The sequence below is a fragment of the Ovis canadensis genome, chromosome 7, assembly GCF_042477335.2.
Source record: "Ovis canadensis isolate MfBH-ARS-UI-01 breed Bighorn chromosome 7, ARS-UI_OviCan_v2, whole genome shotgun sequence".
Lineage (NCBI taxonomy): Eukaryota > Metazoa > Chordata > Mammalia > Artiodactyla > Bovidae > Ovis > Ovis canadensis.
The window spans coordinates 72,585,771-72,608,220 of NC_091251.1; the positions used below are offsets into that span (position 1 = coordinate 72,585,771).

A 22,450-nucleotide genomic window follows, 5' to 3' on the forward strand; every position below is an offset into this window, starting at 1 on the left:
TGGACGTGAGTCTGAGTGAACTCCGGGAGTTGGTGATGGACAGGGAGGCCTGGCGTGCTGCGATTCATGGGGTCGCAAAGAGTCGGACACGACTGAGCGACTGAACTGAACTGAAACATTGAGAATGACCTTGCTAAAAAGGGCAATTAAATTAAAAACAATGTTTGCTACACAATAATCATTTTCATGAATACTCCTTGAGCTAGAATACCAAATTTGGAATAGTTAAAAATATTACCACATGGTATCATGGCTTTGGACAGAGGAAACCTAATTCATGAACTTACTACCTGAGAGGAGGGGGTAGCTATGCCTATAGGAAGGAAAGTAGGGCAGAACATTTAGAAATTTGCTCTTCTGATCTTTCTTTTAATGGAGTTACTGGAATGAGATTGAGGAAAAGACATGGTGATTTAAGGAATTAGAAAGAAACCAACATGACATTGTAAAGCAATTTTCCTCCAAAACAAAAAGACAATGAAAAAAAATTGAGACTCAAGTAAGTACCCAGGAATTAAAGGAGTGTTTAATCTTCAAAGGAGAAAACTGTCCCAATATTGCTTACAAAAATCAAAAGTAAATCTGTTAATGGGCAATGATCCTAGCATTGTAAAGTGGAAAAATGAAACAATTATTAAAGGAATTCAAGCAACAATGTTGGTATTACCTGAATTATTTGAATAATTGAAGTGAAAGTGGAATTCCTGCCCGGATTATTCAGATAATTGACTTAATTTTAAACTTCTCTTAACTAGTAGAGAACTTTCTTAAGTATGTAATTTTAATATGATAAATGCTAAAAATGACTCCTAAGTTACACAGAGTAATAGGAGAAGAAGGGAAGAAAAAGAAAGAAAAAGAGTAAGTAGTTAATTGTCAGAATAAATCTATTCTTTCAAGTGATAATAACCAATATCCACTTTTTCATCACAGAATGAGCTTCTATGGTGAAAAAGTGAACTATATATGTATTTCACATATAACCTGCAATATTTTTTAGTTATAAATTCCTTTCTTAGTTTCAGTTTTCTAAAGTTGGGAAACAGTGGCTTCAAATTCAGCCATTTAGTTTTGTAAAGCCAAGTAAACTGACTTTAAAAACATACCATTTCTTTGACTTCATATTCTTGGTCTTTGCCTTCAGTACTTAAAGCCAAATTAAAAGAATGCTAGTGGCTACTCCATTCTCTTCTTTGGTAGCAGAACCATAGGCAATGAGCCCAGTTGCCAACCTCCCTTACAGATGGGTGTGTTGTGTTGTTACCGAGTCCAAGCTCGCTCTGCTTGCCACAGGATAGGTGTTGAGGCAAGGAAGAGACTTTAATCAGGGAGCCGGCAGATCAACCAGATGGCAGGCTAGTGCCTCAAAATAACCATCTTCTTGGGGTCTGGATGCCAGGTTGTTTTATAGATGAGAGAGAAAGAAGCAATGAGGAACTAAAGTCAAAAGCAGAATAGAGACGGAGATGCAGTGGGGAAGTAAAGTGAAAGAGTCCTCAGTCTTGCAAAACATCTCCAAGGGAATGTCCAGCCTTGAGAAAATGTCAGCCTTCAGGAGAAAAGGAAAGATATACCCATTTGAATGCAGAGTTCCAAAGAATAGCAAGGAGAGATAAGAAAGCCTTCCTCAGTGATCAATGCAAAAAAAAAGAGGAAAATAATAAAATGGGAAAGGCTAGAGATCTCTTCAAGAAAATCAGAGATACCAAAGGAACATTTCATGCAAAGATGGGCACAATAAAGGAAAGAAATGGTATGGACCCAACAGAAGCAGAAGATATTAAGAAGAAGTGGCAATGATACACAAAAGAATGATACAAAAAAGATCTTCATAACCCAGATAATCACAATGGTGTGATCACTCACCTAGAGCCAGACATCTTGGAATGTAAAGTCAAGTGGGCCTTAGGAAGCATCACTACGAACAAAGGTAGTGGAGGTGATGGTATTCCAGTTGAGCTATTTCAAATTCTAAAAGATGATGCTGTGAAAATGCTGCACTCAATATACCAGCAAATTTGAAAAACTCAGCAGTGGCCACAGGACTGGAAAAGGTCAGTTTTCATTCCAATCCCAAAGAAAGGCAATGCCAAAGAATGTTCAAACTACCACCCACTTGCCCTCATTTCACACGCTAGCAAAGTAATGCTCAAAATTCTCCCTCCAAGCCAGGCTTAAACAGTAGACGAACCGTGAACTTCCAGATGTTCAAACTGGTTTTAGAAAAAGCAGATGAACCAGAGATCAAATTACCAACATCCACTGGATCATAGAAAAAGCAATATATTTCCAGAAAAACATCTACTTCTGCTTTACTGACTATGCCAAAGCCTTTGACTCTATGGATCACAACAAACTGTGGAAAATTCTTAAAGAGATTTCCTGACCACCTGACCTGCCTCCTGAGAAACCTACATGCAGGTCAGGAAGCAACAGTTAGAACTGGACATGGAACAACAGACTGGTTCCAAATGGGGAAGGGAGTATATCAAGGCTGTATATTGTCACCCTGCTTATTTAACTTATATGCAGAGAACATCATGCAAAATGCCAGACTGGCTGAAGCACAAGCTGAAATCAAGACTGCTGGGAGAAATATCAATAACCTCAGATATGCAGATGACACCACACTTAACGGCAGAAAGCAAAGAAGAACTAAAGAGCTTCTTGATGAAAGTGAAAGAGGAGAGTGAACAAGTTGGCTTAAAACTCAACATTCAGAAAACGAAGATCATGGCATCTGTTCCCATCACTTCATGGCAAATAGATGGGGAAACAATGGAAACAGTGACAGACTTTATTTTCTTGGGCTCCAAAATCACTGCAGATGGTGACTGCAGCCATGAAATTAAAAGACACTTGCTCCTTGGAAGAAAAACCATGACCAACCTAGACAACATGTTAAAAAGTAGAGACATTAGTTTGCCAACAAAGGTCTCTCTAGTCAAAGCTATGGTTTTTCCAGTAGTCATGTAAGGATGTGAGAGGTGGACTATAAAGAAAGCTGAGTGCTGAAGAATTGATCCTTTTGAACTGTGATGTTGGAGAAGATTCTTGAGAGTCCCTTGGACTGCGAGGGTATTCAACCAGTCTATCCTAAAGGAAATCAGTCCTGAATATACATTGGAAGGACTGATGCTGAAGCTGAAACTCCAATACTTTGGCCACCTGATGCGAAGAACTGACTCATTTGGAAAGACCCGGATGCTGGAAAAGATTGAAGGTGCGAGGAGAAGGGGACAACAGAGGATGAAATGGTTGGATGGCATCACTGACTCGATGGACTTGAGTTTGAGCAAGCTCCAGGAATTGGTGATGGACAGGGAAGCCTGGCATGCTGCGGTCCATGGGGTTGCAAAGAGTCGGACATGACTGAGCAACTGAACTGAACCGAATCTCTTCTATTCACAAGTGAGAAGGGACAAACTATCTCTCCGTGAGCTGAACAAAGGCACGTTAGTTTAACAGGGAGGCAGGGTCCTCCAGACAAGCCACTGAGTATGATTATAATAATAAAAGCAAATCAAAGAAACAGTTTCCAACATGGAGTCAGAATTGGCTTCTGCCCTGCAATAATGCGACTAAGTTTTGACCTGTGAATGGGAAGTGTTGTGTGAGACTTCTGAATAGGAGCCTTCTTTTCTGAACAACTTCTTGCCTTCAATCCAGACAAGATGCCTAGATCTCCAGTAGCCAGCTTGGGCCCTAGGGTGACCTTTAAAATGTTTGCCACACACTAGGGTGGTGAAAGGTCAAGAAAGAAGAAAACTGTTCAGTTCAGTTCAGTTCAGTTGCTCAGTTTTGTCCGACTCTTTGCGACCCCATGGATTGCAGCACACCAGGCCTCCCTGTCTATCACCAACTCCTGGAGCTTGCTCAAACTCATGTCCATAGAGTTGGTGATACCATCCAACTATCTCATCCTCTGTCATCTCCTTTTCCTCCTGCCTTCAATCTTTCTCAGAATCAGGGTCTTTTCCAATGAGTCAGTTCTTCGCATCAAGCAGCCAAAGTATTAGAGTTTCAGCTTGAACATCAGTCCTTCCGATGAATATTCAGGACTGATTTCATTTAGGATTGACTGGTTGGATCTCCTTGCAGTCCAAGAGACTCTCAAGAGTCTTCTCCAACACAACAGTTTAAAGGCATCAATTTCTCAGAAGAAACCTGAGTCCATGATAATTGTGGAGCAACTATACCTGCTCTGGGATGCCTTCTTCTACACTATTTTTACTTAAAAGAGTAATAAATTCTATCTTGTTTAAGACACTATTATTTCTAGACTCTGTTACTAACAATACAATTTCTAAATGATACACAAATTATTAGTTGAAAATATTTTGGAATTTTAGTATTAAATTTCCAGGTATGTGTAATATAATGGTTCTTTCCTTAATCTCCCTCCATCTCCCCCTCTCCTTTTCTGCCACTCTGTTACAAATACATTTCAATTTGTAAGAGAGAAAACTGGGTAGTTATGTGAGGTTGCATCAGTAATGCATTTTGTGCCATTGCAAAGGATGAATTTTGTAGTAGGAATTATGAGAAAGTAAAAGCTAAATCATTACTCAAGATTTTTCAGTATGTGTATATGGACTTAAAAAAGTAAGTGTGGAAGGAAAATATAGAAATGGAATGTAGCAATAGTATGTTAGCAAATGTGTTTTAAAAAATTTTTTTCACATTTTGCTAAGGTAAGTAAAATATAATAGCAAGTGAGGGAGGAAAGATCAATCTATAGAGCAGTCAGATGGAATAGTAGTTATTCAACATTTTCTCTTCAGAAGCTGCCCTAGTTCTCTCCATCTTTTGAGATTCAGCTCTTCTGTAAAGTTCTCACGGATCTCCCTATAGAAATTAACCTCTGCCATTTATACATTTATCAGGACTAGAGTTAAATTACAGCAAGGGAGGTACGTGTCTTAGGTACATCATTTAAAGGATGCCAAAAAGCTCAGTAATCAAGATAAATATTTTAATGAAACATTTTAATTAGCACACTACAGTAATGCAGGCCAGAGTCCTGATTTTGTAAATAAATTTTAAATTATACTTCATATTTGTCTCAATTACAGCACTCAAAAGTGCTTTTTATAAGTGTTCTCCCCTAATAGGGAATAGACTGTATCTAGTTTTGTATTCCTCATGTTCTTACTACTCTGTTTTAAGCATAAAGGCCTCTTAAAAAATATTAAATTGAATTTTTTGAGATTTTGCAAGAATATACAAGAGACTGCAGGTTTGTTTTCATCTTAAATTCAGTAACAGCCAAAGAATAACAGAGAGTGATGGGTGTTTTGAAAGTACTTACAATTCAGTTCTATGAAAACCACTTGACTTTTCTTTGATTAAAACCCTGCTCAGCCTGGAGAGATAGGGAATTGTAATACTACTTTATATTCATATAGCAATTTGCCCTACATAAAGTGCTTTCTTTTAATCCTCATCTTAATGTTGCTAGGTAGGTATTATTATCCTTACTTATTATGGAAAGATTGAAAAGTTAAGTGACTTGTCCAAGGAGTTACAGGCAGACAGTGGCAGAGCAGGGGTTGTAACCCAGTTTTTGTGTGTCAAAAATCCAATGACTTCTGCTACTCCAAATACTAAATCTTGGGAGAACTGACTGAGAAACAATTCATGCAGTAACAACAACAGCCTGTGTTGTGTTTTTGAAACAATGTCAGTGGCACCCTAAACAGTAATATTTTACCAAGTGTCCCCATCTGATTAAAATTGTTCTGATTTTCATGTGTGTGCATTTGATGAAGTAACTCTTCTGGCATAGAACTGGCTGTTTTATGGTATTTTTTAGTTGAAGGGAAAAACCCCTACACATTGAAATGTCAAGGAAACGGGGTAATTGAGGAAATTATGTATTACTTGGGTATTAGTTTCTAACTACAGCTTTACCGCTAATGTGTGCATGATATTTAGCAAAGCATGTAAATCATACATGTTTGCCTCTTTAGGAAAAGAAAGGTTTGGTAAGGTCTTTGAACTTTTCAGCTGAAAAAGGTTATTTCAATGTGAAATATTATTATGGTACTCCCAAGTTAGAAGTTGATTAAGTTTAATGAGTTTCTTTTTCATACTTGGTGGGGGGAGGAAAATCTATGCCTATATTTTAAAACTCCATACGGTAATTAAATTTGTTTGAGAGCCTGTAACTGCTTCAAACAGAATTTCCATCAGCATATAATAAACACAACCAAACCCCCAAATGTTCATTATTGGCTAGTCTAGTAGGTTTCTTAGGAAAAGTATAGATTCTCCTCATTGATTGCTGCCTGGAGAATTAAAACCTTTAGTCTTCTTTTTGCCTTATTCTCTAGAACAACCAGAACTCAAAGGAATTCAAAGCCATTCTTTCTGGTGAATTGCAACCAGTCATCAATGACTATTTATTGAATGTCCACAGGGTGCCTAGGCACTGAAGTAGCAAGTGATTTATTTGCATTATTCAAAGGATTTCTAAGGGGAGTCTGAAGATTAGCAGACGTTTGTAAAGATGCTAAGCGGTGGGTGCTTCTCTAATTTAAATTGCCCCTACAGGAAATGATTAGAATAGTCTAGGTTTCAGAGCCCTAGGGATTTCTAACACCCAGAGCCGACTTTTGTTAGTGAAGACCCCCCCGGGTGCCACAGGACTGAAGGGGCTGGGGCTCAGAACACTGCCCTACCACGGGCTTCAGGACAAACCAAGCCCTCCTTGGGCAGGAGCAGGACCGACTACGGCCATGGTGGCTCACACACGCCACCAGCCCATCCTTCTACTCCCCTCCCCGCGCACTCCCACTCCCTCCCCTCTACCAGCTCACACCATCTCCCAGTCTCCCAGCCCTGACTGGTTCTCGCGAGATCCGGGCAACTGAGCGCTCGGGGCCTTTTCAAATCGGGATCCGTTACCGCTTTGCCGGCCGCCGCCATTGTCGCGCTCGGAGCCCCTCAGCGCAGGCGGCGGAGGCGGAGGCCGTGGCGGTGGGATGGCTGACGCCGACAAGCCCGAGGTGCTTAGGGCCGCTGGCGACGACAGCCCGCATCGGCAGCCCTCGGAGCCGCCGGGCGAGCCCCGGCGAGAACCTCACCCGCCCGAGCAGGAGAAGCAGCCTCCGCAGCACAGCAGCAGCTCCAATGGCGTTAAAATGTATTGTCTTTTCCTCAGGGGACTGGGACGAGGTGGGGGGCGGGAGATCGACCTGGGGGCGGGGGGTGCCGAAGCCGGGGCTGAGCCTTGGCGGAGGATAACCGTCCCCGGGCCGTGGGCGGCGGGTTGGTGCAGGTGCAGTCGGCCCTCTCGCGGGCCCTCCCCGCCCGCACCGAACCGGGGGAACCCGGATGCGGGCCTGGGGGCTACCCTCCCCTGCTACTGACCCAAGACCGCGAGTCACCCCCTCTTCCCGGACTTCGGTTGGAGAACCCTTACGCAGAACTCGGCGGTCGCCACGATTTGCAGGAAAATGGTCCCCCCCTTTAAAGGCCAATAGTTAGTGTTCATCACTAGGGAGTAACTAGGGATGACATCATCGGACATTGCCTCTTAACCGCCGAGAACGTTTGTAAAAGGAATATCTGCACACCCCCTCTCCCCCATCTTCCCGGCCTCATTCTGAGCTTTATCAATTCACTGTTGTTTTCTAAAGTGTGTATTCACTTCTTAACTGATTTATATACCAAGAGGAAGTTTAGTAATGTGCTGTGAGACCGAATCCATTGTGTTATCCTTGAACTGGTGAGAGCTACTTTAAAAAGGGAACGGTGCGTGGTGCCTTGCTCCACCCCCTTCCCTACCGCTTCCCCATGTTTGTCAGCCACACAGGCTTTTTAAAAAAAACTCAGTGCGGGATGGTAGGATCTTAATTTTGGTAAAATAAGATCGTTTTTTAGTTGAAGGAAACCCACTACTTAAAACATTGCAGCTGTCATCAGTTGCCGATGAAGAATGTAATCGGTTCGAGTCATAATAATTAACAGTTAAAAGGAAATGCTGTGCTTCCCTTTGTTCTTGTTATATAGAAGGAATATGAAGTCAGACATTTCATCTGCACATGCCCAGCTCTTAAAACCTGAAGTTGAAAGTATGTTAATAATTTTGTGAAAACACTAAATTTACTAGAAAGTAATAATGTTCACACTAAAGTAGGAAAGATAAACTTTCTTACTTTTCTTTTGTATCAGAATGTTTGGAACACTATGTAAGACCTGGACCAGTCTAAGGGTTGATTGCAGGTGAAATAAAGTAGGTCTCCCAGCTCGGTTATGTGCTCTTGCTCTCGATTGGATTTGAATAGGATGGGCAGTATCTTCTAGGAAAAACAGAGATGTGGGTATAGGAGATTTGACCTATCTCCTAGTGGAGTTTGTTCCTGGGTGGAACCTGGTGCACTTAGAAACTGAAGACCAAAAAAGTGAATGAAGCATTTTCAACCCTTCCTGCCAAACTGTGGGCTTTCAGGAATTTGGCATCATACATATAAGTGAAAACCAGTGGAATGAGAAATAAGAAGTACTTTGTTTTATCTAAATATGGGCCTGCCACCTCCTTATCAAAAAGTACAACCTTGAATTATGGAGAGAAGCCCTACTGTACTCGCGTATGATTAGTATAATAGTCTTGGTACAGATAAAGCTGGTGTCTGAACTTCCATGAGATCGGAAAGTCTCTAATCCCTTTTTAAGTCCCATGGGGGTGTAGATAGACAAAAGACGTGAGAAGTGGGAAAAGAATCACTTTCACTTCTTACTGAAGCAGAGGTAAATATAAGGTGAAGAAATGTTACTGGTAAATACAAACGCAGATTCTTTTCCTATTGCTTATAACTCATCTTTCTCCCTGCCTCTTTTCCCAGTTGTGTAAAGAAACCAGTTTACTGTTGGGTTTCTTGTACTGTCTATTCCTTGAGAACGTACGACAGACCATCATGGATCACTTGGGCTTCCTAGGTGGCTCAGTGGCAAAGAATCTGCCTACCAATGCAGGAGACCTGGGTGTTTAATCCCTGGCTTGGGAAGATCCCCTGGAGGAGGAAATGACAACCCACTCCAGTATTCTTTTCTGGAAAACCACATGGACAGAGGAGCCTAATGGGCTACAGTCCATAGGATCACAAAGAATCAGATGCTGAGTGACTGAGCACACAGGCATGGATCACTCACACTAAGTAACTAGAGACATTTACTTACATCAGCCTAACAACCTTTTTTTTTGACTCTGGGCACCAACAGAAGTAGTCAACAACCCAATACATAAACCTTGAGTTGATTCACCATATATTCTTAATGATAAGAACTTGTAGCACTGATAAAAATGGCCACGTATTGCCTTAAAATGTTGCTTAGAGGTGAACAGAGTGTTGTTTGTCATCAAGAGTGAAATTTTTACTGAGGCTAGTCCATAGTAATTGAGAACGGAGGCAGCTATGTTGGCATCAGCTATGTCTTACTCCTCTTTGTATTTAAAAATGCCCAGTAAACATTTTAAGAAATGCCAAAGTGAGCTTTCATATGATCATGAAACTTGAATACAAAGGATTTATTTGGCATGTTCACATCTTTTGACAAGAAATTAAAGATATTTCCCTTGGTCTAGTCTTTTTCGTTACGCCAAAATGGTATACTAGCTCTCCTTTTCTTAAGTGAATGTGAGGAAAAATAGCAGTGTTGTTATAATGCTTCATTATTTATGTGTGACTAACAACTTAGAGCATATGGAGATTGAGAGTTACATTATGATGTTTGTATATTTCTTTTTTGAAATTTATTTTTATTTTACAGTGTTGCATTGGTTTCTGTGATGCAACAGCATGAATCCACCAAAAGTATACGCATATCCCCTCCCCCATAAATGTTCCTCTCACCCCTCCCCTATTATTATAGTTCACTTTCTTAACAATCAGACTATACCTTTAGCAACTACACTGATTTTACCTTCTGTAGTAATTTTAATTTGTGCATTGCAGATGAGCAGTTTAGCAATATCTTTAAGATGCCACTAATTGGGAAAAACTTGGAAGATGTCTCTCCCTCTGGTAATCCCTTGAGCAGTAAAGAGCATATCCTTTACTACTCAAAAGTGAAAGTGAAAGTCACTAGAGTCTGACTCTACTGAAGTGGGTAGCCTTTCCCTTCTCCAGGGGATCTTCCCAACCCAGGGATTGAACCCAGGTCTTCCACATTGCAGGCAGATCCTTTACCATTTGAGCCACTGGGGAAACCCAAGAATACTGGAGTGGGTTGCCTATCCCTTCTCCAGGGGATCGTCCTGATCCAGGAATCAAACTGGGGTCTCCTGCACTGCAGGTGAATTCTTTACCAACTGAGCTGTCAAGGAAGCCTTTAATACTTAAGGAATTATATTATTATTACTACTCAAGGGATTAATAATTAATGATTTTACATCATTGCTTTTTAGTGGAGTTGTCAGATTGTTGTAACTTTACAACATCTGTGTAAGAATAAAAGAACATACTTCAGAACTTTGTGCAAATTTCCTAGTTGGTTTCACGTAGGAAGAAAATAACGGGAAGGGGTATTTGGATAGGGACTGTATAGTTGTCTGCTCACCTGAAAAGAGACTTTAACAATGTTTGTTGAATTCAGACTGTAAATAGGTTCTTTGGGGGATGGAAAGGATTTGTTTTTGTATCTGATGTACCTGGGAAACAGAAAAGTCCTCTGTGGCTTTTGACTGCTTGCTGCCGTTTATAGGAGTGCCACTCTGTTTAGACAGGTGGGTACTTGGTGGAGTACAGTTGAGGAGATCACTTCCAGGCATGCCATTTCTAATGAGGGAAGATGCTGGATAGTGAAGTTGTCCCTGTCTAGGTCTGAAGAGGTGGCAAAGCATATTTGGCCCTCATGTGTCTTCCTTGATTTTAACAGTTTTTCTGGCAGACAGTAGCATCGTCTGTGCTCAGATGAGTATGGTTTCTTAATTAACTATTCATTCAAAAATGAACATTTGTCAAGCACGTATTACCATGCTAGATACTGCTGATATCACTGCAGATGGTTTTTGTTCTCTAGCATTTTACATACTGTACTCATGGCTAGGTTGTTTCCTGCCCAGAAAAACAGTTACCTGAAAAATTCGATGTATTGTGGAACAAGTGACTACAATTAGAAGTGTGTGAAGTACTGCAGTGTATAAATCACACAATTGCTTGGCTTAGGAGATAATATGGAGCCTGAAACCTGATTGGTTGTCAGAATAATCCAGAAAACCTAGGGCATCATTCTCAGAGATTTTTCTTAATATGTGTTAGTGAAAAATTGCTTTCAAATTGAAGTTTTAATTAAATACTTTTAAGTTCAGTAGGATCATTGGTGACTTAAAAGAAATCTGTTGTTGCTTTTAAATTTCATTTTTAAAATGTATATCCAAATTTTTGCCTTTAGGATTTACTTTGTTTACCTACATGTTACAGATGCTTGGTGAATAGCGTCATGTAATTGAAATGTGATAAATGTCTTTCCAGTTAGGGCCTCATTAAAAAGTAGATTTATACATTTCTGGTTCATGTTGCATTTAAGTACTGCTTCTCTCCTCCATCCCATCCCACCTATTATAGATATTACTCTTAATAAAAATGGCTCGATTCTGTGAAATACCCTATCCTAATTTGTAGGTTAAAACAGAAATACTGAACGTGAAAATAATAGGATACCTTATCAGGTTGGTCAAAACTGGGAAGAGACAAAAATTATGAGAGTCATATGGGGAGTGTATAGATATAGATATAACTGTGTTTTGATTATGTTTTTAAGCAATGAAGGAGAAAAATTCTGGGAGGAAACTGTTATTAACCTTTAAGATATGAACTTTTTCATTGTGTCATTTTGTAAATTAAGTTTTTAGAGTTCTGAATGAGGCCCAGAAAGTTAATTCTCCATTAACAGTGGCAGTTTTAATATACTCTAGGAATAAAATCACCCATTTCCCCCTCTTGTTAGGTTCTAACAACATTTATTAAGTAGTATGATGGGGAAAACTGGGTTTGTTTGAATGCTGCAGCTATTTAATATGGAAAAAAGAAGGGTTGTTAAATGAGAACTTTGATAATATGCTGAAATCATTGCTTTGAAAAGACATTGATTGGGTAATTTCAAAGGCAGTAGTTGACTCTCCAGCTGCTTTCCTTAGGTCTAACTTAGGGGAGAATTTTGTGAAAAGATAAATGTGAAATACTTATTTTAACATAGACTTCCACTATTGGAAGCACCACTGAGGTTTTCTTTTTGTTGTTCTGTTTTGTTTTTAATTCATAGGGAGAATGATGAATCAGTCAAAGAAGAGAAATCTGAATTAAAAGAAAAATCTACAGGGAATAAGAAGGCCAATAGATTCCATCCTTATTCAAAAGATAAGAATTCAGGCACTGGAGAAAAGAAGGGTCCAAATCGTAACAGAGTTTTTATTAGCAACATCCCATATGACATGAAATGGCAAGCTATTAAAGATCTAATGAGAGAAAAAGGTAACTATTTTTGATAAACTCATTGTTGGATGATCTTCATTTAGAATGGGGAGGGAGATAAGCAAACTTTTTTCATTCCTCTTAGCCACACAGACTCAAAAAATTGATTTTTGTTTATTTCTTGACACATAAATTAATCTTTTCCTCTTCTTTCACTTGGTACAATTTCATTACAAGGTAGTATGGATAAATGAAGTTTCTTTTTTTTGCCATGTTAGTGGGGAAGGAGCGAGACAACATATGCATGCCACCAAGAATTTTGTTAAAGTGATTGCTTTGTCTAGTTGAAGTTTTTATAGATTTTTTAAAGGACTATTGCATTAGGTAAGCAATACATTTAGTGTGTTAAAGTATGAATAATAAGGTCTGATTATTTCTTTTTCCAAAAGCTGTTTTGTTATTATCTTGGTGGAGTCTGGAATCTGGCTGTGGAATTCATTTTGTTTGCATTGTCATGAATGCCATGATGCTGTCTCTGCAGTTCTATATTAAAATTGCGTTACTGCTGTTGCAGTTTTGTTTTCAGAATAACCTGAAAACCTTCATTTTATATATATGGTTTGTTTTGGGGAAAAATCATTTTAATACTTGATCTTGTAAAAGTTAGTTTTGTTATTTCTTGAAAAATTGAGTTTCAATAGTCATGCAAACTATGTACTTGGTTTTGAGGCTGATCTAATAAATAAAAAAAATTTTTTTGCATTGGTGTATCTGTTGTAAGGTGACAACTATTTGATTGGTTTTATTCACTGACTTTATTTAGAAAGTGTGTGGCTTGCTGTGAAGCATGACTTGTAAATTTAGTTTACTGACGGCAAACATGATTTGAAGACATTCAGGTAGAAAGTCACCTTAAAACAGCTGTTGTGTGTAGGGGACCAAAGTTATTTGAAAAGTGCTAATGTTGATGTTTTTAATATGATAGGCTAAGGGACCTTTTGTATGTATATGTGCATTTGTTCACCAACTATATCATGCTGGCCAAAATATGATCTGTAGCATGAATTAGGTTAATATGGTTGTTAGCTTTTTTTAGAGAATGTGGATGATGTACATTTCTGAAAATTAGTTAAATTTACATAGTCATTGACAGGAGGTATGTTGGTCTGGTTTTGATTGTTGGTGAATAATAGGTGCTTTTCTGTAGAGTTGTGCACAGGTGTGCAGTAAAGCAAGATACTGGTGTTTAAATGTATTGTTTCTTGGTATCTTCCTTTTGTATGTCTTATGTAGTTGGTGAGGTTACATACGTGGAGCTCTTTAAGGATGCGGAAGGAAAATCAAGGGTAAGTGCTGTGGGCAATAATCTGCTTGAGGTTTAAAAGTTCCTCAGCAGTTTACTTTTTGTATAATACTTGTACCAGTTTTTGGAAACTTAAGTTTCATTTTGTTTTACTCTATTATGAAAGATTTGAGGCTTTATACTAGCAAGTCTGACACACAAACCAAACTAGCTGCCTTGAAGAGGTGGGTTTTGAAAATGCTCATAAAAGGCATTCACTTTTCTAATGCTCTAAGGTAATGCTTCTTAGCCAATAGATTTTAATATAGGATTTTTTTTTGTTGTGTTCTGATGTCTTCAAGGATATTTTAAAAGTCACTGAATTGATAATATTTCTTCAGAGTTCCATGAGAGGCCTGTAGCTTAAAGGTGTTATTTCAGAATGTATGTTTGAAACTTGCACTAAAGAGCTTAATTTGATAGCCTACAGGACTACAGAAAAGGCAGTGCTCTGACCAATTGGATGAATATAAAAACATTGATGATTAAATTGACAGAGAAGGAATAGGTTGATAGATTTTTATCTTTAGCAACAAAAGCAACATATTGAAGAATATAATGGAAAACTTTTTAACATTGTTTAATTATATTAGCAAAAACCAGTTGGGTATGATAAATAAAACTTCTGTAATCATATTCAAAGGGCACTTTGAATATAATAATGACAAGGAACTATTTTAAAAAATGATTCTATTACTTTGTTTCTTTAGCATTAATTTTTTAAAACATAGTTACAACTGGATGTTATTAAATTGTGTGTAGCCAGTTTTCTTTGAGAACTTTGTAAAAGTAAAATTGGAAAATTTACATTAAAATTATTTGTACACCATACATCTTTCAAAAACACATATAACAATGTAAGGATAGGTATTTGAGAGCCTTCAGTTATTTCCTTGATTGAATTTGTGCGATGACATTGCTTTAGTTTTAAAGAACAGTCATCTAAAAGTAAACATGTGCTTCTTAGATGCTAGATTCTACAATCTTAAATGGATAGATCTAAAAATTTATAGGAAATTTGTGGTCATTTGCCTGTTCTGGAGGTGTAAAAAACAGAGTGATTGTATTATCAGTTGCTTTAATGATTTAAATGTTAGAATCTATCATTAACTTCATCTACTGATCCAAAACTTTTTTTTCTTTTGCATATATTGACAAATCTACCTGGATGTAGGGTTGTGGGTAAGAATTTTTTTTTTTAGTATCTTAAGTGAAATTTAAATTTATGATTGGAAAAAAATCTTAGTACATAAACATTTCCTATAAATTTTTTTCCCTTTAAGTGTGGTTGAATTCAAAGATGAAGAATTTGTCAAGAAAGCACTAGAGACAATGAACAAATATGATCTTAGTGGAAGACCGTTGAATATTAAAGAGGTAAGATTTCTTGTATTTGAAATAATTTAAACATTTGAATAAAAGGACATGGTTTCTTTGGATTTTCATCTGGTAATGTTATTTATCTGATTACAACTTTTTTTTTAAGCATAGATGCTTATTAAAGTGTTATATAGTTGATGACAGTTTGGCTTGTACATGGTTTCATATTTGCTTTTAAGCAATATCCTATGTATTTGATTTGTCACAAGTTGTTATAAGCAGAGGTGTATGATTTGTAAAAATTACAGGGTGCAGAAATTTAAAGAGGACAATGCTGACTTTGGTATAAACGCTTTCAGTTTTCAGATTGTGTTGTCAGATTTGAAAAATATTGCAGATATTCTTGTAGTTGATAAAGTTTACTTAGTAATTCAAATACCTTATAGATTTAAATAAAATTGATACTCACTTTTAATAAAATTAACCTGAAACTATCCCCGATTAAAATTTAAGAAAAGTTAGAAATCTATTAGTGAAATATATAACCAGAACTTATATAAATGGGATGTTTAGATGCCTCCCTTAAGATGAAGATATTCACTGTGTGAAGCAGTGTAAATATGTTGACAGAAGAATGATTGGAAGATAAAATGAAAAACTATTTACAGTTAGCTGTTTAATTAACCTTGGAAATGGCTAGCTTGAGTAGAAGTCATTTTCATGTCTCTCTTTAGTTCATATTGTTAATCTTACCTGAATAGTTTGATCACATACCACTTAGGCGCATATCCTTTTTAAAGTCTGTAATAAGAAACAACAGAAGATATAACCTTGGGATGCTGAAGAGTTTCCACCAACATGGATACAAATCATTGTGGAATAGTACTGTCAGTCACAGTTTAATGTAGTATGGTGTTGGTTTGAGTCCCAGCTCTATCATTTTCTAGCTGTGTGACGAGTTAACTGTAATAATTTTGACTGTTGTTATTGCTGCACAAGCTGGCAGTGTAACTTGGTCCTTGGTCTTGTGTTCCTGGAAATGAGATGAATAATAGCCTAAAATTAAAGGCCATGCTGCCAGCAAATAAAAGTATCCCTTATCTCTTTATTGGAGTCAGCTTCTGAGTTTCTCTAATTCTGTTTGAGCCTAAGGGTTTTTTCGTTTTTCTTGTTGTTAACATTTTGACTGAGAAGTAGAAAATTGGTAGAGGAAGTTTAGACTCTAGTAAGCTGTTCCATTTATTTGATATTAAATAATTTTCATGCATAAGCCAGGACCAATTTTTCAGAAATGTGTTGATACCCTAATAATTTCCCGTAAGGAAGTAACATTTGTAGAACAACCACCATGTAGGAAATTATAATTTTGAAGATTATGACTTACTTTTTTATGATGTTTCCTATTCCTCTTCAAAAGACAAGTATTACAGGGAATTCTCAGGCGGTCCAGTGGTTAGGACTGTGTGTTCTTACTGCCAAGGGCTGGGGTTCAATGCCTGGTCCAGGAGCTAAGATCTCACAAACCTGACAGTGGGGCCAAAAAAATACCCCACAAGTATTATAGGTTCTGTGTTTGTTTTGTTATTTTTTAAACTGGGAACAAAGCCCATACTGTTTGTGTTCTTTTAAGTTTTAGCGCACTGTAGATCCTTGGTAATATTTCAGAGACCCTATAACAGATTTATGTGATCCAAGGTAATATAGAATACTTCTTATTTTTAACTGCCTAAAGAGAAGAATGATTGAGTTGGCTGAGCTAAATGATGAGGTGTTCTTTATTCAATTAACTTTTCTGGAGTATTATCTCTAAAGGTTCCTTTCTTGAAATTATCTGATTTTCACATGGGTGGCTAGGATCATTGCCGAGAAATACTAGTTTGAGTCTAGGGAAAAGTATATTTCCAATGTTCATTAACAGATATTAGAATTACATTTTTAAATTTACTTAATGTGCTTGATAGCAGTTGTAAACTTATAGGCTCTCTCATAGCAATAGTAGACAGTGACAGACAGACTGACACCTAATGGGAGCGGAGGACTAAAAACCACGCTGTATAGTAGGTGGTTTTACATAAGTTGTATTTTATATATGTTTTATGATATATATGTGTGTATTTTGTGTGTATATGTGTTTATATGTATGTCATACATTAAAAATAAAAATATAGCAATGTGCTTTATTAATATTAAGATGTTAAGGAGAAACCGACTCTCTTAATGGCTCATGAAGCATCTCCCCTGCTATGTCCTCCTCCTTCCCCCATGGATAACCACTATTCTCAGTTTTGTATTTGTGCAAGTTTTTGAAACCTTAGGCCTGAAGCATTTATTTATTAACTTAAAAAGTTATGTAGCATTCTTCAGAACATTTCTTTGTTTTTATATTTCTTTTTACTTCTTCATCATGATGGAATAAATTGAATGGCAGAATACCTTTATCCTTACATTCACTTCACCTTCTATTCTCTTAGCCTTCCTAGAAAATTTATTAAAGTCACCCAGCTTTCTTTTCATTAGAATTCCCTGACCAGGACCAGCAGAGTAGAGTGTAGATGGTAACATGTATCGTAATCATTTGGTATTGCAGATAGTAGTCTGTGTGTTTATGTGGTTTTTGTATTTTGTACTCTACTGAGATAAGTGAGAAGTATGTTTAAGCTTGCCTTTTTTGTTTTGTTTAAAGGCAGAATGTTTCTCTTAAAAGTTAATGAACTAAAGAAAACAAAAACCCAAACAATGTTTAGTACCATTCTTTACTTGGTACTTAGCCTTTCTTTATCTTCTTCTTCTCTCCATCTCAAATTGTAATCATTTTTGAGGTTGGAAAGTATATAATTCTCTTTTGTTCAGGAATAAAATTTGCAGATTGTAACTGTTCCCCTCTACCCCAGTATTTCTGGGTTTTGTAATAGTTTGTTCTCTGTTGAAAGCTTTGCAGTAATATGAATTTGGCATTGCTTTGGGTGTATCTTTACCGCATTTTGAAAAGGAAAGAGTCACAGTAAGTATTTGTTCCTCTTTGAGTTATTTGTATGTGTATGTGCCATATATTTGTATACCTGTGTGAGGACAAAATTAAACTAATTTCAAGTTCTTAAGTGACTTTAGTGATTGGAAAGAGGTATTTAATTGATATCCCTGGAGACTGAAATCTTTTGTCTGTCCACAGGTTTTTATGGGACTGGATTCTCTGGATGAGAAAAAAGCTCACTCTTCAAGAGGGCCAGTAATTTGAGCCAGTTTGGATAGCTGCTATAGAATTTGAAGTTGTTATTTTAGTGGTATAGATTTACTGATGTATATAGTGGCACTTAACATTGACTGTGTATTATAGGATCCTGATGGAGAAAATGCTCGTAGGGCATTGCAACGAACAGGAGGATCATTTCCAGGAGGACATGTACCCGACATGGGATCGGGATTGATGAATTTACCACCTTCCATTCTCAATAATCCAAACATTCCTCCTGAGGTTATCAGTAATTTGCAGGCTGGTAGACTTGGTTCCACAATTTTTGTTGCTAATGTAAGTGTAAGCTTTACTCTAAAATTTTGCCATTTAGATATTTAGTCCTAATCATGAGATTATTAGATGAATGGGTTACAGGTTTATAAAACATTTTGCTTGTTTTTAACTAAAGTAAGCAAAATAGTAATTATTATAAACTCAAACCCAATTTGAGTCCATAAACACAAGGTTAGAGTATAAACACAAGTATTTAGGATTTTTAAAAATAGAACTGTAGAATTTATAAACAAACAGTTCTTGATATTATATACTATTATTGTATGTGACTTTAGTCTTATTGGTAACTGGATTTCTTTCTTTAGATTTGATATTTGTGAATGTGCATGTTGTCATTGGTTTGTCTTAAGCTTTTGAAAGCCAGTGATATCAATTATACTTTCCAAAATCTGAATTTCTGTCAGTAAAAATAGATATGAAAGTTTCAAAATGTACAAAACAGGACTGAGCAGCACTGAGAGGCTGTTTTTGAGAATTTAAAAAAATCAAGGGTAAGGAACAACATAGATGTAGCTTACTGATCTTTAACAACTTCAGATGTTTCTATTTGATACTGTTGATACACTGTTTTACAAGAATTAGAGTTCTTTATATTTTGGAGAATTTAGAAATGATTTGTATTAAGTGGGGAGAGGGGTTAATAGATGTGTAACTTTATATGATTTTATATTAAGCTTGACTTCAAAGTTGGTTGGAAGAAGCTAAAGGAAGTGTTCAGCATAGCTGGAACTGTAAAGCGGGCAGATATTAAAGAAGACAAAGATGGCAAGAGCAGAGGAATGGGCACAGTCACTTTTGAACAAGCAATTGAAGCAGTTCAAGCAATTTGTATCCTGATTTACACTTGAGCGTTGTTTAATAAGGTTGAAGTTTGATACCATTTTGTGGGGATCATGGAATTTAAGGTTGCCTTATTTAGAAATGTATATTAGAATTTGGTCTCCAGTGCATAAAACCTTTATTATGTCCAAGTACTAAAGTCACTCTTAAAACTTGAATTAGCCATATTATACAGGCCTGGTATTAGCTTTTTCCTACTTTTTCTTGCTACTACAACTAATTGTATACATGTTGTTGACAGTAATGTATCTCATTGTACATTAACATAGTTGCTTTAAATGATGCCTAGTTAGTTTTATTTTTTCAGTGGCTGGATTAAAAGATATTTTATTTATAAAGTAAAACTATAAAGCAAAAAATTGAAGCTTTTCTTTGAGCATGTGGAAGAAACTAATACAAATAAGTAAAATATTAAAAGACGTTGATTAAAATATTAGGGGTAGTTTGATGCTAAATATGATTATTAAAAATGTGTTTGTGTTCAACTATAATTTCATAGTTGTTCTGACTGGCTTTCCTTGACTGAACCAACAGCTATGTTCAATGGGCAGTTTTTGTTTGATAGACCTATGCATGTGAAAATGGTGAGTTCCTGTATATCACTTCAACTCTCCAACCTCAAAGTTTACCTGCTTTCTTCTACATTACAGATCTTTTAAGTTATATATTAACCATATAATAAACTTTTTTGCAACTAGGATGACAAGTCTGTCCCTCATGAAGACTACCGGTCGCATGACAGTAAAGCGCCACAGTTGCCACGTAAGTGAAGCCGTTCCTAGACGCAACGCAGACGGTCATAGGCGAAACAGGACTGTCTGTGCTTGCATCCCCAGTTGCCCGCTGTGTGGTGTTTCGAGTTATGGAGCTAGTTTGTGGTAATTAATTAGGAAGACTGAGAAGATAAATATGTGCCACTTTCTGTTTCCTTTTTGTAGTTTTTCCTGATTATAAAAGCAATATATACTAAAAAGTTCGTTAAGGTCTTATGTGGGTGGGGGAAAGTCTTTGTAATTTTATTATCCATAAATAACCTCCATTATTATAACATTTTTGTGAATTTCCTTCCAGTGTTTCCTTATATATGTATTTTTTTTACATAGTTGAAAACTACCACATAAATAATTTTCTATTTTTTTTGTTTAGCAATTAGAATGTAAGCACTATTCCTTGTTATAAATTCTTTCTAAAATTTTTTTATTGGCTGTTAACCTATCATATGGATATAGATAACTATATCCATATGATATAACTCCATATCTCCATATAGCTCCATAACTATTTCAGTGTTATGTATATTTTAGGTATGTTAACTTTTTTTCCTTTAATCACCAACAGAGTTTTCCTTTTTTCTTTCTTTTTGTATACAAGTCTTTGGTATGTTTTTGGTTATTTCCTTAGGATAGATACCTTGAAGTAGATTTATAGGTTTTCAGGTGATCAGTGTTATCAAAATTATTTTCCGAAGGATTATAAAACATCAATATAATATATTTCACATCTGTGTCTCAATGCTCCATCTTTAAAATGAGGATTCTTATGGTACCTACTTTATGGATTGGCATGAGAATTATATGAGTTAATATATAAAGTGCATAGAACAGTTCTGCGTAATGTAAGCACTCAGTAAATACTATCTCTTATTCTTTTTGTTATATTTTTCTGTTTATTATTTAAGTTTTTTTTATCATAAACTGTTTATATAGACAAATATAAAATCACTCATGTAGCTATCATAGACCATATTTGTTTTAGGTGATTTTTCGTTAACATTTTATAGATAAAGATTCTCCTCCCTTAAACCACCTCCCATTAGATAACTTTACCTAGAAGAAACAACTTATGGATACAGTGTTTATCATTTTATCTGTGTTTTAATAATTTGATTACACATTTATACATTCATAAACATTATATGAAATTGTTTTGCTGGATTCAAAATTTGGTGTGAGTGAAATTACATTGTTTATATTTTTCTGCAACTTGCTGTTTTTGGTTTAACATTGTTTTTGAGATTTCATGTGTGTTGAAAAATTGTAGCTCTAATCCCTTCACTTCAGTGGCTAATGCCACATTTTGTAAATATATGTGTGTGTGTATTTTAGGTTATTCTAATTTTTCTGTTATAAGAAACAATACTACTTTCAGGAGAATTTGTCTCTCTCCCTGAAAATACTCTGTTCTCTCAACATTGGCTAGAACTTATTTGTAAAACTGGCCCTGATGTATAGTGTTTAGGAAAAGATTTTTACTTACTAACTTTATTTACTATTATTTATATACTATTATTTACTGTATTTACTGTTGCTTCTTGAGTCCATTGTGGTAATTTCTATTTTTCTGAGAATTTACCATTTTTGTTCATTTTCAGATTTGTTGGCATAAAATAGTCTCTTTCAATTTGTGCCACAGCTATAGTTCTGTCATTTTTAAATTCCAAAGGTTTGCAATTTCTCTGTTTTTCTTAATCAGTTTTGCTTGGAGATTTGTCAGTTTTACTTGGAGATTTGTCAGTTTTATTAGTGCTTTTGAAGAAGTAAATTCCATTTTTTTATATCTTAGTTTATGCTCTTAGTTTTATTTCCTTTTCTATTTCTTTGGGTTTAGTCTCTTATTTTTGTCATAACTCCTTAAGTTGAATGTGTACTTCACTAATTTGTAGCCTCTTTTTTAATACAGATAGTTATGACTATCAATTTGGCCACTATATACAAGTTGTGCTAGAGTGTCTTTATTGTGATTTAATTTTTATTAAATTACCATTATGATTTCTTCCTAAGTTATGTATTTTTGAATTTCCAAATGTATAGGTTTTTTCTTATTAATTTCTAACTTAGTGTGGCTGTAGCTGTCTATATGATTGTGATTCTTTGGAATTAATTAATTTGGACTTTTTATTGTGGCCTACTATATGACACATTTTAATACATATTCCAGGTGTTCAGTATACTGTTGTGTGTGTGTTGTGTGTGTGTGCATGTGCAGTCGCTCTGTTGTGTCTGACTC

At 36.3% G+C, this 22,450-nt stretch overlaps 1 protein-coding gene across 2 annotated transcripts in view; it reads left to right on the top strand.

Annotated features, from left to right (window-relative positions):
* Positions 1 to 6,852: 6,852 nt before the first annotated feature.
* Positions 6,853 to 22,450, top strand: part of MYEF2 (myelin expression factor 2) — a 34,452-nt gene continuing 18,854 nt past the window's right edge. For both annotated transcript variants that reach the window (XM_070292490.1, XM_069597901.1), the window contains exons 1-9: positions 6,853 to 7,147; positions 12,268 to 12,476; positions 13,710 to 13,762; positions 14,933 to 14,940; positions 15,042 to 15,135; positions 18,413 to 18,604; positions 19,279 to 19,432; positions 19,979 to 20,028; positions 20,143 to 20,206. In XM_070292490.1, the coding sequence (XP_070148591.1) occupies positions 6,987 to 7,147; positions 12,268 to 12,476; positions 13,710 to 13,762; positions 14,933 to 14,940; positions 15,042 to 15,135; positions 18,413 to 18,604; positions 19,279 to 19,432; positions 19,979 to 20,028; positions 20,143 to 20,206 (985 nt within the window). In that variant the 5' untranslated portion in view covers positions 6,853 to 6,986. The remainder of the gene's footprint in view (positions 7,148 to 12,267; positions 12,477 to 13,709; positions 13,763 to 14,932; positions 14,941 to 15,041; positions 15,136 to 18,412; positions 18,605 to 19,278; positions 19,433 to 19,978; positions 20,029 to 20,142; positions 20,207 to 22,450) is intronic.